At 43.0% G+C, this 17,946-nt stretch overlaps 1 protein-coding gene across 2 annotated transcripts in view; it reads left to right on the top strand.

The window, feature by feature from the left end:
- BCAR3 (BCAR3 adaptor protein, NSP family member) overlaps positions 1–17,946 on the top strand; it is a 104,401-nt gene that overhangs the window by 4,476 nt on the left and 81,979 nt on the right. For both annotated transcript variants that reach the window (XM_039339743.1, XM_039339742.1), the window contains one exon: positions 8,840–9,170. In XM_039339743.1, the coding sequence (XP_039195677.1) occupies positions 8,848–9,170 (323 nt within the window). In that variant the 5' untranslated portion in view covers positions 8,840–8,847. The remainder of the gene's footprint in view (positions 1–8,839; positions 9,171–17,946) is intronic.

Raw genomic sequence — 17,946 nt, 5'->3', positions numbered from 1 at the left:
AAGTGTGTATACCTATTTTTAAAATCCTCCAATAAACTTAATGTGGCTTTTGAATTTTTTTTTCTTGGTCAACAGAACAATGTCAGATACGCACTGTGACACCTGTCAAATTCTTCCACCCACTGATTTTTTTTAAAAAAAGTCTTGTAATGTACAAAATGATTCATTGGAGGCTGGACTGCTGGACAGCAAACCCAGCCAGCTTCCTGCATCTCCATCATTTACGAGAACGCTCTTGAGATACAAAGGCAATTTGTAGGCAATCTGTATGGGGGATGGCTGTATCCCTATATTTCATCCCTGGTTCTTTGCCCCTCCCTCAAAAGACCAAGATAAGCTGGGATGACACCTAACATCTCTGGACTGTTTAAATAGCAGAAGCAACTCTTACCAGCTTAATTTATGGTAAATTGCATTTTTGTACTATTTTGGCACAACTCACTATGCTAACCATTTCCTGAGAGGAGCTATGACAGGTCCTCACAATTCCAAACATATTTAGCACTCTGAGATATTTGCCCAACTCTAGACTGTCTCTTTATTTCAAGTACGTCTGATGATAAACAATGAATTTTGGATCATTCTGACCAGAATTTCAAAACTGTTGGGCTAAAGCTGTGATTGTTAAATTCTCAACGAATCAGAACCCTAAAAGTTGTGTAGACGAAAGAGTATTTTGGGTAGGATAGCTACCGCTTGCCAAACGGGTGAGCCACGTTGAACCCATCAAAAGGCTAATAACAGCTTCTTATTGGGAACAAATAATAATATTGGGGGCTTTTAAGTTTAAAAGTAAGACAATTAAGAGGGTGTGATAGAAATACATAAATCACACTAAAAATTAGTAGGTTGGTCCCAAAGTCATCCAGTGACATTTAAAGGTGATTGATTCAGCAGCGGCAAAAGAAAACCACTTTTTTATTTCAATGATTGTAGACTTGGCTAGGATAGGATGTGACAATAGCTGGATTCATAGAGCATATTGCTTTTTGTAGTTGATATTCATGATAGCTCTTTCTTACAGAAGCAGTTTATAAAAGGGTGACGTACTTTTCTGTTCAGTTCTGAATTTTCTCTGGTTGACCACTGTGAGAACAGAATGTCAGACTAGACAGGTTTACAATCTGTGTAACACTCTTTTTTCCTTCATAATACTCTGGGCTTGACCACTGCTGTTGAAATATTAATCAATTTTTCTGCAAGTAATTTGGGTATGTTAAGCAATGACGTTCTTCTCGGGAAAAATGAAAGTGCAATTCTCTTTCTTCAAGTGAAGCCAATTTTCAGTTCAAAAGAACCAAAACCACTAAATTTCATTCTTCTCTGCAGGCTTCCCCCCCCCCCTAAATTAACCTGTCCAGAAAATGTCTTTCAAGATATTATTGTTTAAGCAGAAAATATATGAACCAAGATTAAATGCTACTGGAGTGACCTGGGAAATTTCTAACTTTTAGAGTGGTGCAACGCTTTGGATTGAAAGATAAAAAGGGGTTCCTGCGCACACAGCTGCAGTACAGGTAGTCCTCGACTTACGACCACAAATGGGCCCAAAGTTTCTGTTGCTAAGTGAGACATTTGTTAAATGAGTTTTGTCCCGTTTTACAACCTTGCTTCCCACAGTTGTTCAGTGAATCACTGAAGTTGTTAAGTTCGTAACATGATTGTTAAATGAATTCTGGTTTCCTCATTGACTTTGCTTGTCAGAAGGTTACAAAAGGTGATCCCATGAGCCCGGGACACAGCAACCATCATAAGGCCACACCTGGAATACTGCATCCAGTTTTGGTCACCACAATGTAAAAAAGATGCTGAGACTCTAGAAAGAGTACAGAGAAGAGCAACAAAGATGATTAGGGGACTGGACGCCAAAGCATATAAGGAACAGCTGCTGGAAGTGGGTATATCTAGTTTAATGAAGAGAAGGACATGATAGCAGTGTTCCAATATCTCAGGGGCTGCCACAAAGAAGAGGGAGTCAAGCTGAAGGCAGGACAAGAAGCAACGGATGGAAACTCATCAAGGAGAGAAGCAACCTAGAACTAAGGAGAAACTTCCTGACAGTTAGAACAATTAACCAGTGGAACAACCTGCCTCCAGAAGTGGTGAATGCTCCAACACTGGAAGTTTTTAAGAAGAGACTAGAGAGCCATTTGTCTGAAATGGTATAGGCTTACCTGCCTATTATTATTATTATTATTATTATTATTATTATTAGTCAGTTGCCAAACATCTGAATTTTGATCACGTGACCAGGGGGATGCTACAATGGTCATTAGTTTGAAAAACTGTCATAAGTCACTTTTTCCAGTACTGTGGTAACCTTGAGTGGTTACTAAATGAACTGTTGTAAATCAAGGACGACCTGTACTCTTTAAAGTGGCTGCATCTTGTTCTAGGATTATAAGAGTCCCTATCAAAGCAGTAGTATAAGCTTTGGAAAAGTCAGGTTTTCTCTAAGTGATAGACAAGTGATACATGCTTAGCCCTGCATATTCTGGGCCTTTCAATATATGGGGCACTGTAGAGTTCTAATACAGTTAGTCCTGGACTTATAACCATTTGTTTAGAGACTATTTGAAATTACCTCAGCATGAAAAAAGTTATTTACAACCGGCCCTTGCAGCTATCACGGATCCATCCCTGTAGTCATGTAATCAAAATTTGGGCGCTTAGCAACCAGCGGGTATTTATAATGTTTGCAGAGTCATGTGATCACCCTTTGCAACCTTCCCAGCCAGTTTACAATGAGCAAAGTCGAATGAGGGAAGCCAGATTCATTTAACGACCACATGGTTCACTTAACTGCAGTGATTCGCTTAATAACTTTGGCAAAAAAAAAAAAAAAAAAGGTCCGCCTGACTTAGCAATAGAAATTCTTGTCCCAGTTGTGGTCATAAATGGAGGATTATCTGAATCGTTTGTTCTCAAGCTTATTCAAGAATGCTAGCGTTTACTTTTTAAATAAAGGATATGAACCTAAATCATTTCACTAAGAAATTATACATGAAATGAATGAGGCTTTAAAATAAATGTGTATTTTGAAGTTTAATAAAACTTTGCCTAGGCTTAATGACTGTCCCAGAGGTAGTTGTACTAAGATACATTAAAAGAAAGGATACAAGACAGGGAGATGAAAAGAATGTTTTTGTTGGTCCTGGCATCTGTTTTTGTTATGGTTTTAGGCATCCCCTGGTAATAAGAGAAGATAGCTTGTTTCTAGAGATGCATTTTATATTGTTCTGTAGCCCTTTGAAGTGTCTCAGAGCAGAATCCCATTTTTATTTGATCTGGATTCCATTTACTGTTATTAAACACATAACACAGCAGCAAAAGACAAAAGATTTGAGTCAGAAGAAAATGTTTTATAATCAGGCCTTGAACCAAATCTGACAAGACTTTGCAACTATTATATTCAGTCAGGTCCAATAGGCATTTCCAATGTCATCTAACCAACCAAATGTTTTATTGACTAATTTACATTTCTGTCTTATTAGTTTGGTACCTACCACAGAGCTGTGTTTCACCGATTATAGGAAAAATTGCTTATCTTCTTGGCTGGTATAACTCCTGTTTTCTCTTTCTCCTTTCTGAAACCTTGCTCATGGTATCTTTATGTAAGTTTTTTTTTTTAAAAAAAAAAAGGAGAGAGGGGAGGTGTTTCGATCAGCCCAGCTTTGTTTGGTCTTGCTTAATTTCAACAATACTGCATTTCTGGATGTGCCCAGCTCCTTCACTGGGCCTTGAGTTTTTCAGGAACATTCTATCAGATAATCTCATATGATGGCTTAAGCAACCCGCCAAAATTAAAAAAATCAGTAAGCCTTCATCTCTCACAAGGTTGCCAATGTTTTAGAAGATGCTCCTATTGTTGTATGAGGTGTTACAATATTTTAATGCTGCAAGTCTCTTTTGAAATCCTTGGGAATCTAAATGGTGTTGCGTGGCCAAACCCTGGGCCAAGTATGCGGCCCCAAGAAGATGAATCTTCCTTCCTTAGAAAATTTGAATAAAGAATAGCAGAGAAGTTCTATATTATAAATGTTCCAGACAATCTAAGATAAATTTTTAAAGGAAAGATTCCAAAGATAGTAGTGTTAAGGATTTGACAGGTTATGACATTCTGGTTTGCTTTAAGCAACCTTGGCTTTTGTAATCAGTGGAATGACCTCTATCACCTAATGTCTCTATTGCCTAAATAATGACCAAAGATAACAAGGAAATGGTTATCTCGTTTGAAAAAATGAGGGTTGAACTTTGCAAACTTCTACCAACCAATCTGATTTTGAAAAAATACAAAATGTAATTGCATAGCATTTAGTGATTCATAATATGTAAGGAATCACTTTGTGGAGCTCACTGGATGTGACTGAATTTAATGATTTCAGACTTAATTAAGGCTTCTACATTCAATCTGTCAATTTCTCCAAAATCATCATACTGATTAATAAAAGCATCTATTAATGAAACTTAACTCTAAACATTTCACTCTGTTTATTATTGTTAATTCATAACTTTCTGAAGAAAAGAGTATCATTATTCTGTCAGAATTGATGAAAGATTTTTTTTATTTAGCTGAAACAAAAATTTCCAGATGCTCTTTTGGTTACATAGTCGGATCAGACAGATATGGAAATACCTACTTTTTCATTTACTTTGGTTTGATTTCTTGTTTACCACGGCCTCCTCTAAAATTGAGCCCTGACAATGTTTGGGTCATTCTGGGAAAATAACGACTTCAACATTTGTAAAACTACTTTACAAATAAAAAAGTCATAAAGGTTGCCAATTCATTTGGATTATAAAATAGAAAGTTTGTGTAGAAATTTTGATTCCTCATGAATGGATATTGCAAGCCACATCGTTAACTGGAGATGAAGCAAAACAAGAAAACTGCCCGATTTTCTTCAGCCTCTTTAAAAACAACTTTGATGTGTAAAAAACAATAGAATTTAAGCATTACCCTTTAATAAATGTTGGCTGATCCAGCTGCTGTAAAAGGCAGAACTTTAGAGGCTGATTCAAAACTGGCAACCCTAATAGACCTCATTATAATTTTTGTCATGTAAGGAACTGACAGATAATCCACTCTGCCAAGGAAAATAGCCTGAAGCAACATGGTTTGCAGAGCTAACAACTTTGTATTTGATTGCACATCAGCAAACCTGGTGCATCCAGAGGCTCATTTCCATATCTCTTTGTAAGAAAACCCTCCCGCATCTTGATCCATCCTTTGAAGTTGTTTGACTGAGCTTACCCTGGCGGGGGAAGAAAAAAAAGAATATTTCCCATCTTATTCGGTTGTTGAGCAGTACTTCTTTCTGAAGACTGTGCCTTCCTTGCATTTTAAAGTTTCAATCAGTAATATCTACACCTCTCAGACTTAACAAAAGCAACAACTTTTGCTTGTTGGAGTATTATTAAAGTATCCACCAGCATCTTTTTTCATTGGTTATTGCTTTACTCTTAGAGTGATGTACGGAAAAGGCATCATTTAAGACAGGAGGCTTTGATCACCACAGAATCGCATGTGGGTCTCCAAACTCGGGGAATGCAACTGCCAAAAGTAGCTTTAATTTTGAATGTGGCATTAACAATGAACGCAGGGGGATTGGAATTCATTTAAACACCCCCCCCCCAATGTTCAGCAGACAACTATCAACAAGATGAAATGTAGTCCTTAGCTTGGAAAAAAAAGAGTGCTCTTCTATTCTTCAACAAGGATAACACTTAAAATTAGCATCTCAGTGTCTCTTTCCAAAGGCACAGATCATTTTTTTTTGTCAAGCTGTTTCAGGACTGCAATCCTATATAGGTTTCTCTAGAAGCTAATCCCAGGATGGGATAGTGGATGATTGCTATGTTAATTATTCAGCTTGCACTTTGCATCTGTGGAGTCTTGTTTATTGCATGTATAGATAATTCACTAAGACATGGGGACCTGTAGAGGAAACAGATAATTCCTAAACTGGTTTCTGGGATAAATGTTAGAAATGTCTCTTTTTAGCAGGAAGAGAAAAATATTTTGAGGATATTATTTCATGACTACTAGCTACCTCTGTTCATCTCTTTCATTGTTAATACCTATACAGCTTTGAAACATCTGGAAAGGTTATAAAATCAAAATAATAAAGCGCTTCACAATGATGACATTGAAAAGTATGTGTGCAATTCTTAAGTTCTCAAAAATTGCTTAAAATACCAAATCATCATCAGTATCCAGTACCCAGAATTAAAACCCTATAAAGTGGGCGCAAGGGAACCTCTTTGAGAAAAATGTTCCATTAATGGTACATTACAATAAAAAGGTTTTTTCTCTGGAAGATACCCACCAAGTTCAGTTAGTGGGAACATTCTGTCATAAGTCCTTAGTATGACTGCAGGTAGTCCTCGACTTACAACAGTTCATTTAGTGACTGTCCAAAGTTACAACAGTGCTGAAAAAAGTGACTTATGATCGTTTTTCCCCACCTACAACTGTTGTAGCCTCCCCATGGTCACATGATCAAAATTCTGACGCTTGGCAACTAGTTCATATTTATGATGGTTGAAGTGTCCCTGGGTCATGTGATCACCGTTTGCGACTTTCTGACAAGCAAAGTCAAGGGGGAAGCCAAATTCAATTAACAACCGTGTTATTAACTTAAGAACTGCAGTGATTCACTTAACAACTCTGGCAAGAAAGATCGTAAAATGGGGCAAAACTCAAGAAATATCTCATTTAACATAATTTTGGGGCTCAATTGTGGCCGTAACTCAAAAGACTACCTGTATTTTGTTTCCATTTCAGTTAATACAACTAATCTCTCTCTTACAATTTTATTTAAGGTGCCTTCAATTTGCACCTGCTATAAAAAGCCATTCCAGTATTGTAAGTTTGTTTTGCTCTTTCTGAAAAGAGAAACTTTCCCAACCCATGAATAGGGTTCCACTTGTTGTTACCCAGGACCCAAGGTTTAAAATATATTTTGATAAACTATTCCTACAGTGATGATATTTAGATATATCTCAGCTTGTCAGTGGGTAGTAGACCTTGGCTCATCTTATCTGAGCTTGGAAGCTAAGCAGGGTCAGGCCTGGTTAGTAGGTAGATGGGAGACTGGCAGGGGAATGCCAAGCTGTAGACTAGAGAGGGACGTTGACAAATATCCTTGAAGAAGCAGGCTTTGGCAAAGATTTTTCATGGTGCTGCCAAGAAAACTGCAAGGACGTGTCTTTAACTCAAAGGAGATTTATTCCACAAGCAAGACTTTCAGTTATCTGTTTCTGTCTCTGTAGATCTTCCTGAAATACAGAGATCATACTTATGCTACTTAAAGAAGATTTTTTTTTCTCCAGTGGCACGCTTTGCCAAGTTTATACCACTAATCTCTTAAATTGAGGGTTGTCTGTACAATATCAGTCTTCCCTGACACCTTTGTTGAAGCTAATGATTCCTGGCTGATATCTGACCTTCTTTAGAACTTGAGGCATTAAACAACAATTAGAAAGAGAAATGTTGTGGGTAAAAAAATCCTATTTTCCTGAAATGCTTCTAAAGGTGTGTTTTTGAGATTCTGATCCTGGTACAATATGCAAGGTATGTTGACTGGCCTAAAAACTGCTTTTGTGGCAAAACAGTACCTAAAATGCTGTATTGTTGGTCAGAACTAAAGTAAAGCTGCAGTTGATGATCAGAGCTGGTCCCATGCTGGATATCAAAAGTGATTTGGGTTCTGTGTATACCTTCTCCAATTGCTTTATTGGGTATGCAATAATTGTTATAAATGCATTGAAGAAAAGATGACAGGCTGTCAATAAGTAGTTATGAAGTTTCCCATTCTTCTTGCAGCACCTGCTTCTACACAGTAGCTGAGTATGCTCGGCTTGATTGAAAGCGTGATGGCAAATCGGATGCTTTTGCATTGACAACAGATGGAAATGTAGCCATCTTTTGCCTTTTGCTTTTAGAGTTAGATGATGCTGGGAGGAGGGATGTGAACGAGAGTCCAGCTAGACATAACAACTCTAGACCTAGTGTGAGAAGCAAGGTTATTGTAATCAGAGCTGATAAGAAATTGGCAGGCTGGTGCTTCAAGCTAATTGGGGAATGTGATTTATGACTGTTAATTGGAGGAGGGAATTGTGCTTTGATACTATGTGCTCAGGGAGGGGAATTCAGTTTTTGGCTTCGATTATGCAGTGCCAATGTTATGCTACTCAAAATAGAGACTCTTTAAGGTAAACACTGCCTCAAAGTTCTTTTGAAGAGTTTCATCTGTTGGAACTATGACAGTAGTGGCAACCTGGATTTTAAGTGTGACTGTTTCTCTGGTCTGTGAATGCCTAAAACTGTTCTTTAGAAGACCCTAAAATCTGATTTGACTGATGAAAGGGAGATACTTATCAAACATCTCCCCCACTCCAGTGTCCCTCGTAGGCAAGATTTACTGTTCTTCAGCTACTGATACATTGCTCCTTCCACTAGCAATACTGCTGTTTTTTGGCTGCTTTTAACAATTCAGGAATAATTTTCTTGAAATCCCAGAAGGAATGAGACAGTTAAAGCCTTCAGTCATTTACTGTAGTAATCTCAATCCAGCAGACAATGAGCACTGGGGAAAGTGAAAGCAATTGGATTGGTGTAAAATGGCTGGGCTCCGATCCATTGCTGTCCACTTACACATTCTTGTAGTCTCCACCATCTTCTGGGAAGACCAGTATATTCCCCTCCAAAAAATATGACCACCCGTGTTTTAATTTAAGATATTGGGTCTATCAACCCTCATTTATTTTACTTTCGTAGAACAAAAAGGCTTCCATGTTCTATAATGTCCAGTATGTTCTATTTTTTGTTTTCTAGACTTAAAAATGATAGCAGCTGGGAAGTTTGCAAATCTTCCACGGGATATGCAGATGAACCATGAGTTTCCCTTGGTCTCTTCTATGGATCTGTTGAGCAGCAAACCCACCCTGGCTGATGAACTTCATTCTGGTAACCATCAAGATGTTTCTATCCATGGCACCCTTCCGAGAAAAAAAAAGGGAACCCTTCTTCTTGGGTCATGTGATACCTTCAACAACATGAGAATGTTGCCATACACCAAAACAAATCAGTCTCCAGGATCTTTAATTCAAGGTGTCATTGAAGAGTATCCCCAGAAGAATAGGAAAAGTGACAGTCGCTCACACAGGTAAATCATGTTAAGTTTAAACCTATTGTGAATGCTACTCTATTTTATTGACATTTACAGTAATGCCTAAGAAGAATCTATCTTCTTCCCTACCCCTGTAGAGAGATATCTCAATTATATCGTCTGTCAATCATGTCTTGTGTCTTCTGAATAGATTTATCTATAACAACATAGTTAACAGAATGGAAAAATATATATAGTAATGCATTCAAAAACCGTTATATATCTGAAGTGTTATAAATATTTGAGAATCTGCTAATATAATAATCCCTCAGTGATGCACTGCCTTGATGTGATTGTGAGATTTGTATGCTCTAGGGGTTCAACCATTTTGGACAGGTTTCATCAAAGGAGCAGAACAAAGAATGTCTCTCCCATAAATAAAATGGGAACAGAAACTCATATCACATCGGTTGTCCCCTGGATCAACAAGGACTGTGCTTGTTGTTGGAGTTCCTGGACATCTGGTGACAAATGGGCTTTAAAGACTCGGGACTGTTGGCTGAGCAGTCAAGACCAGTAGCTGAGGGACTACTGGAAGAAAACTTATTGATCCATCACAAGTATACAAAGATTGAAAACAAAAAATAATGAGCTGTTATTATTGGCATTGACAAAATAACAATCAGTCAATTGCAAAAAGCAGCTTTGCTTGCAACAACTTACATCCTGTGATGATATCTTTTAACACCATAGAACAACACCATCTTCCAATCCCAGATCCTTGGAAAGGACTTGATAGGTGGATAAAAATGCCAAATCCAGTCTAAACATTTGGCTGACTCTGCAACTGTGCAACAACAACAATAATAATGAAGCTGTACGGAAAAACACCATCTAAAAAGAAATCACTGCTCAACACTCTCTGAATATATAGCCAAGATATTGCAATGGAGTTTGCACTGGACAAATGTGCCAGTCTTACCATCAACAGGAAAAAACAGTGAAAACTGAAGAAATCAAGATTCATCAAGAGTCTGGATGAAGAAGATCACTACAAATATCTGGGCATTCTTCGGGCTAACAACATCAAGTACACTGAAGTTAACACAAAGGTTAGAAGTGACTACATCAGAAGAATGAAGAAGATTTTAAAGTCCAGACTCAGTGATAGAAATACCATTGAGGTGATTAACATCTGGACAATTCCAGTCATTAGATATACAACTGGAATAATGGATTGGGCTCAAGCTGAAGCAGAAGCCCTGAATAAGGAGACCAGAAAAACAGTGACAATGAATCATGATCTTCATCCAGAAACACTGATATATTCTATTTACCAGGAGCATAGGTAGGTGTAGAACCAATATCTGAAGGGCAGAGAAGAAGATGCCCTGAAGCTAGTATATCATAAACTTTTGCTAAATATCAAAGTGACCAAACTGGTTTATAAAAAGACCAAATGAAGAATAGAAAAGAGACAAAGTTTATGTACTTGGCCAGTACATTAAAAAACAAAACAAAAAAACTAGCAGGCCAAAGCAGATAACAACAAGGCTTGGCAATGGCTAAGAGCAGGAAAGTTAAAGAAAGAAATTGGGCTGATTCTGGCTGCACAAGACCAAGTCTTAAAGACAAATGCATACAAAGCCAGAACTGAGAAGGCAGCAACAGGCAGCGAATACCATGCCTGTAAAGGAGCTGAAGAAACAGGGACCACCTAGTTAGCTGTTGCACAGACTGATTACAAACAACAGCACGACCAAATAGTAACAATAGTTCATTGAAATATCTACAAGAAATATCACTCACCTGCAAGTAAGAACTGGTGGGAGTACAAAGTAGACAAAGTAACACAAAATGAAGAAGCTGAAGTACACTTTGAGATTTTAGAATTCAAACAGAAAAGTACCTGCTTCACAACACCCTAGACATAATAATTGTTGACAAAAATACCCCAAAAATCTGGATAGTGGTCATGGCAGTAACTGAAGACAGTGGAAAAGAAGAGAGAGAATTTGAGAAAATAACAAAATATGAAGACCCCACAATAGAAGTAGAACAACAGTGGCAAAGGAAAGCAATAGTACAGGTAAACCTCGACTTACAAAAGTTCATTTAGTGACCGTTCAAAGTTACAATGGCACTGAAAAAAGTGACTTATGACCATTTTTCACACTTATTGCAGCATCCCCATGGTCATGTGATAAAAATTCAGATGCTTGGCAGCTGGCTATATTTATGATGGTTGCAGTGTCCCTGAGGTCATGCAGTCATCTTCTGACAAGCAAAGTCATTGAGGGAACTAGATGTACTTAACAATCGTGTTACTAACTTAACAATGGCAATGATTCACTTAACAACTGTTACAAGATGGGGGCAAACTCACTTAACAAATGTCTCACTTAGCAACAGAAATTTTGGGCTCATTCATTGTCATAAGTCGAGGACTACCTGTATTACCAATGGTAATAGGCATCTTGGGTGCAATTCCAAAATATTGACTGACATTGACAAAATCACCATTAGTCAATTGCAAAAGGCAGCTTTACTTGGAGCAGTGTACATTCTGCAGTAATACTTTTAATATTATTAAACAACATCTGCCTATCCCATGTTCTCCAACACTGGAGATGGATAATCCACGCAGTGGGTTGAGACTGTATTCCTGGCCAATCAGATCAGTCAGCCAAAGTTGCCACGCCCGTCCTGGACCATGATTCTCCAGTCTTGACTTATCTGGCCACACAGAAAGATGTACAACTTTGGCTCCTGGGCAGGTATAGTTCCTTTCCATTGGAGGGATTTTCTTCTAGTAGCTGAAATTGCTTAGTTTAAAAGTTAATTAGAGATAATTTAATTCAATTTAATTGATTACTCAAAAATTTCCTGGCTAAATTGTAAGACTCAGGAAGTCAGATTCCCTACAGGGGAAACCACCCTCACTTAAAAGGGGGAAATCCCTAACTCCCCTCCCTAACCCAAACCCCAACCACCTTCCCACAGCCGGGGCAGCCGGCAGCCGCCTTAAACAAACGGGGAGGCTCGTGCAACCCCTCGCGTTAAAAAGAAAGAAAGAAAGACAGAAAGGCAAGCAATTAGCGAGGGGAGCGGAGGACAAAGGGGACGCATGCTGGGAGGGCGATTGATTAAGGGAAACAGCTGGCGTGCGAAGGAGCAGTCTCTTTCACTCACCAGGCTGCTCAGGATTTTTAAACGAGGCGCCATTGTCTGCACAGCTGGGAGCACGCGCGGCTCTTTGTTACAACCGCACATGGCACAGGCAGCCTTTTTAGCACCGGCGCAATAATCTCCTGCTCCTTTTAACACATGCGCAGTAGTCTCCTGGCAGCGGCGGCCATACTTTTGTCCAAACAGGGGATCTAAGGCTCCCTGAGAAGCCTAGGTTCAGCCGCTGGAGTGAATTAATAGGCAAGCAGTACTAGGGTACTAAAGCATCTATTATTCATTCAGAGACATTCAAATCAGACACATAGCTGCTGGTTCCAGGACTTGGTGTCTTCAATCTAAAGTAAATAAGAACCTTTCATAACTAACTGTGTTTAGTTGCCTTTGGCTCCTTCCGGACTTCGGGTCCCCCATTAGTGGCCCGTATGCTTCTGGATTTAGTGGTGGGTTCCAGGCATCCCCAGTCGCGTGCCTGTTCTTACCCACCATAGTCAAGCCGGGTTCCAGGCATTCCCATTAGCGTGCCTGTTCTTATCCGTGCACAGTGACTAACTCTGACAATTTTGCAGAGTCTGCTCCTGAGTTCCAGACGCCCCCAGTAGTGCGCCTGTCCTTACTCAAAGTTGGAGCTCTCCTACTACCTGGGTCCCCCTATCGCGGCCCGGCATTAGTGGAGAATGGAGGAAGCAATCATTCCCTCCAGTGGAGCCCTGCCTTCATCCTCTGGAGCACCCGCTTCAGAGGATTCGGAATCCTCTGCAGCCCCTAGAAAGGCTGCAAGGAAGTCATCAAAGAAGGCCGACAAGCAGGCAATCAGAAGACACCAAGCCCTAGAAAAAGAGTTCGACAGAGCCCAGAAAAGGGCCAGAATCGAAAATAGGCAGAATGGGGGGATAGGTCCTGATCTACCGCTGGGTCTCCCTTCATCCCCACGGGCCATTTGGTCATTAGGGAACTCATCACAGTCCCAAACAGAGGATGGGATAGGCGAATTCTCATCGCTCTCCCGATCCCCCTCCCCACGGAGGTTACAGGAAACCCCGAGGACCATGCTAACCACAGCACCTGCAGGGTCGCAGGCAATGGTCACTCCTCCTGCATTGACGGGGGATCTGCTAGCTACCCTAATAGCACAGGCAGTGGACCGTGCATTTGAGGCCAGGGCTCAAACTTCCAAAGCCAAGTCTCTAGGACTTAGAACGAGGCATCGGGAGGAAACGGAGGACCATCAGGACCTCTCCTCCTTCTCAGACTCGTCGGTCTCCGAGGAAGCTTACCTGGACCAGCCAGGTACGTCACAAGGGATTCAAATGTCTGAGGAAGAGGAGGACACCTCACCTCAAGGGCCGTCCTTCAGCGGCCTGTTTAACCCTTCTCTTTTTGTTACCATTCTGCGCAAGGCTGAGGCCACAGCCCATCTGGGGCATGGGACACCAGCGGAGCCTGTCACAGTTGACACGGAGGCTGAGCCGACGTTCGCCGAAAAGGTAACCACTCAACACCGCATACCATGCCCGACCATGTTCCTAAACACAATAAGGAAACAGTGGGCAGCGCCAACCTCCCTACCACTTCCTAGCAATGCGGAGAGGAAGCTATTTAACGTAGCAAGGGAGCTAGAGGGAACATTGGAGGTGCCGGTGGTGGACGAACCCATAGGTCCCCTGATATCGGACACGGCCATATCAGGAGATTTTGCTGAGGCTCTTAAAGCCGAGGACCGAAAGAGTGAGTCCAACTACAGGAGAACGCACCAGGCAATAGCTTGGGCTACCAGGGCGACTACCTCCGCGTCCTTTTTCACCAGAGCCACAGCCACACTTGTTGGCTCCGTGAGTTACAGGGCCGGGTTCCCATGGAGGATATACACACTCACCAGGAACTCAGCAAAATGGTAGCGGCCATGGAATATGCGTCGGACGCGACACTTTTAGCGACCAGGTTTTCAGCCAAGGCAATGGCGGCAAACAACACGAGCAGGCGCATCCTCTGGCTAAAGAACTGGCAGGCGGATACCAAATCCAAGTGGAAATTGGCTTCGGCTCCGTACCAAGGGGCAAAGCTGTTTGGTGAGGCACTAACGCCATACCTGACAGAGAACAAGGACAAGCGCAAGGTCCTTAAACACATGCTTAAAAGGCAGGACAAGAGACCCGGCTCCTGGGGAAGGAAACAATCCTTTCGTACGGAAGCCAGGGTCAACTACTTTCAAAATTCCCAACCCTTCCAAGCTAGACAGGATAGGGAAAGACAGGGGGACAGACAGAACACAAGACATAGGCAAACGCAGGGAAGACGGCCCTTTCGGGGGAACAACCGCCCCTTCCGCCGTACCAGATGACTCCCACCCAGACCTTCCCATAGGAGGCAGACTAGCAGGGTTTGCTCCCCAGTGGGAAGAGACCACCACAGACGTATGGGTCAGGAACACCATACGTCATGGTCTATCTCTAGAATTTCTCTCAAAGCCTCCGAACCGCTTCCGCCCGTGCCCCTGTCCCACAAACCCAATAAAGAGAAGGCTCATGAACGAGGCCGTTCAGCACCTTCTAAACATACGGGCCGTAGAGCCGGTGCCTATGAACCAGAGAGACCAGGGGTTTTATTCTATCCTCTTCGTGGTCCCAAAACCCTCGGGGGGTTGGAGAGCCGTTCTGGATTTAAAAAGGCTAAATTTCTACATAAAATACCACAAATTCAAAATGCAGACACTACGCTCCATCCTTGGAAGCGTAAGGAAAGGGGATTTTCTGGCATCGATCGACCTCACAGAGGCATACTTGCACATCCCTATCTCTCTGGCTCACCGCCGCTTCCTACGGTTTGCCTACAGGGGGCACCATTTTCAATACAGGGCACTTCCATTCGGCCTGTCATCAACGCCCAGGGTGTTCACCAAGATTCTGGCGGTTCTGGCAGCACACCTAAGAAACGTACCAGTCAGAGTCCAGTGCTACCTGGACGATATTCTAATCCAGTCATCGTCCGCCCAGCAGTCTCGGGCGGACCTAAAGTTAGTGATAAAACTGCTGCAGGACCACGGCTTCTCGGTGAACTTTCCAAAGAGCCATCTAACCCCAACTACGAGAATACTCCATCTGGGAGTGGTCATAGACACAAAGGAGTGCAAGGTGTACCTATCACAGGAACGCCTCAGCAGCATAAAGAAAGCCATAAAACAGGTAAGCTGCGGTCAGTCAGTGACGCTGGTCTGCCTCTCCCAGCTGCTAGGGAAGATGATATCGACCATAGCAATAGTTCCTTGGGCAAGGCTGCACTCAAGAGAACTGCAGTGGTTCATGCTCCCATTTCAGAGACAGCAAATCAGTGCATCCCGGAAGAGGGTAGGCATACCTCTGAGAGTATGACACTCCCTCAGGTGGTGGCTATCTCCAGCTCTCCTCAGGGGGTCCCCCTTCAGGGAACCAGACAGAGTAGTAGTCACAACAGATGCGAGCTTATTCGGCTGGGGAGGCCACTTGGGGACCAAGTGGACACAGGGCCGCTGGTCAGCGGTGGATCTCCGACACAACATAAACTGGCTCGAGCTGCGGGCTATTCACCTAGCGTTAAGGCATTTTCACAGCAGCATAAAAGGCAGACACGTACTGGTCCTGACGGACAACGTGACAGCCAAGGCCCACATAAACCGTCGGGGGCACACACTCTCTCGCTCTCGGCCGAGGCCTTCCTACTGGGGGCCTGGGCGGAACAAAATCTGGCCTCCATAAAGGCCGACCACATATCGGGGGAGGCAAACATCCAAGCAGATCTGTTGAGCAGATCAACAATAGATCACTCGGAGTGGCAACTACACCCGAGGATCTTCAGGGAGATCTGTCACCGCTTCGGGCTTCCCCAGGTGGACCTTTTTGCCACTCCTTCCAATGCCCACCTAACTCGCTTCTTCTCCCGATTCCCATCCAGGGGAGCAGAGCAGACGGACGCGTTACGGAGCCCATGGCCAAGGGGACTCCTGCACGCGTTTCCACCCTTACCTCTCCTTCCGGCGGTAGTACGCAAGATTCTGCGGGAAAGGGCCGAGGTAATCCTTGTGGCCCCTTATTGGCCAAGGAGACCTTGGTTCGCAGACTTGAGGAGTCTCTCCCGCACGAATCCATGGCGGATTCCTCCGGAGAGGATCTCCCTCAAGCAGGGGGAGATCTCCCACCCAGAGCCACAATGGCTACAACTAGCCTTCTGGCTCTTGAACGGTCAATTTTAGCCAAGGGGGCTTGCTCACAGGGTGTAATTAGGGTCATACAGGCATCAAGGCGCCCCTCCACGAACCGTATCTACGAGGCCATGTGGAGAAGCTTCCAATCATGGTGCTCTAAACAGGAATTGTTACTCGAAGGGATCGCAGTTCCCAAGATCCTAGAATTTTTACTAGATGGCCTAGAGAGGGACCTCTCGCCAAACACGCTGCACAGGCAAATCGCCGCCCTCTCAACTATACTTTCTGCCAGCCCCGGTGAATCCTTGGGCAAGCATCCCTTAATACGATCCTTCCTCAAGGGGGCTGCGAACATCAGACCGCCAACCGTGCACAGGTATCCATCGTGGGAACTACCACGAGTACTACAAGCTCTTACCAGAGCGCCCTTCGAACCACTCAAAACATGTGACATTCGCTACCTGACCCATAAGGTAGCATTCTTAGTAGCTATCACGTCAGCTCGACGGATATCCGAGTTAGCTTCTCTCTCAACGAGGAAGGACCTGTGTCATTTTCACAGGGACAAGGTAGTCCTAAGAATAGACCCTTCATTCATTCCAAAGGTCAACTCCTTTTTTCACAGATCACAGGAAATAGTCCTACCAGACTTCTGTCCAAACCCAGCTCATCCCCTGGAGCAACAATGGCACACCTTGGATGTACGAAGGGCACTAAGACATTACATTTCGTGCACAGCGGAATTCCGATGCTCGGAAGCGCTTTTCATATCCTTCCACCCCGCTACTAGGGGCCGGAAGGTCTCGTCCTCTACCATCGGTAGGTGGATTAGGGCATGCATCACTGGGGCATACCAGGCGGAGTCCTTGCAAGTCCCCAAGCATATCACGGCCCACTCCACAAGGAGTGCTGCCACCTCAGCAGCATGGGCCATGCAGGCTTCTATTGAAGAGGTATGCAGGGCAGCCACTTGGGCCTCGCCCTCTCCATTCATTCGCCATTACAAAATCGACAAGTACTCCTCTGCAGAGGCCTCCTTCGGTAGGAGGGTTCTCCAGCAGGTTCTAGACCAAAGTTACACACAGGACCAGTCTATTCCCCAACCCAAGGGACAATAGGCTTTGGTATGTCCCACTGCGTGGATTATCCATCTCCAGTGCTGGAGAAGGGGCGTTGACTTACCTGAACGCCTTTTCTCAGCATGGAGATGGATAATCCACACCCACCCTTATAGACTAGGATAATAGGGTATATTTTGTGGAGCCAAAACGTCTTACTGTCAGTCAATGGCTGCGCTCGTGTCAAGACTGGAGAATCATGGTCCAGGACGGGCGTGGCAACTTTGGCTGACTGATCTGATTGGCCAGGAATACAGTCTCAACCCACTGCGTGGATTATCCATCTCCGTGCTGAGAAAAGGCGTTCAGGTAAGTCAACGCCCCTTTTCAGGAAGGATGTGATAGGGGTACA

Source organism: Crotalus tigris, unplaced genomic scaffold, assembly GCF_016545835.1.
Source record: "Crotalus tigris isolate CLP2741 ecotype Arizona unplaced genomic scaffold, ASM1654583v1 scf7180000017739.2905288, whole genome shotgun sequence".
In the NCBI taxonomy this organism is placed as follows: Eukaryota; Metazoa; Chordata; class Lepidosauria; order Squamata; family Viperidae; genus Crotalus; species Crotalus tigris.
This window is presented reverse-complemented; position numbering and strand designations above follow the sequence as displayed.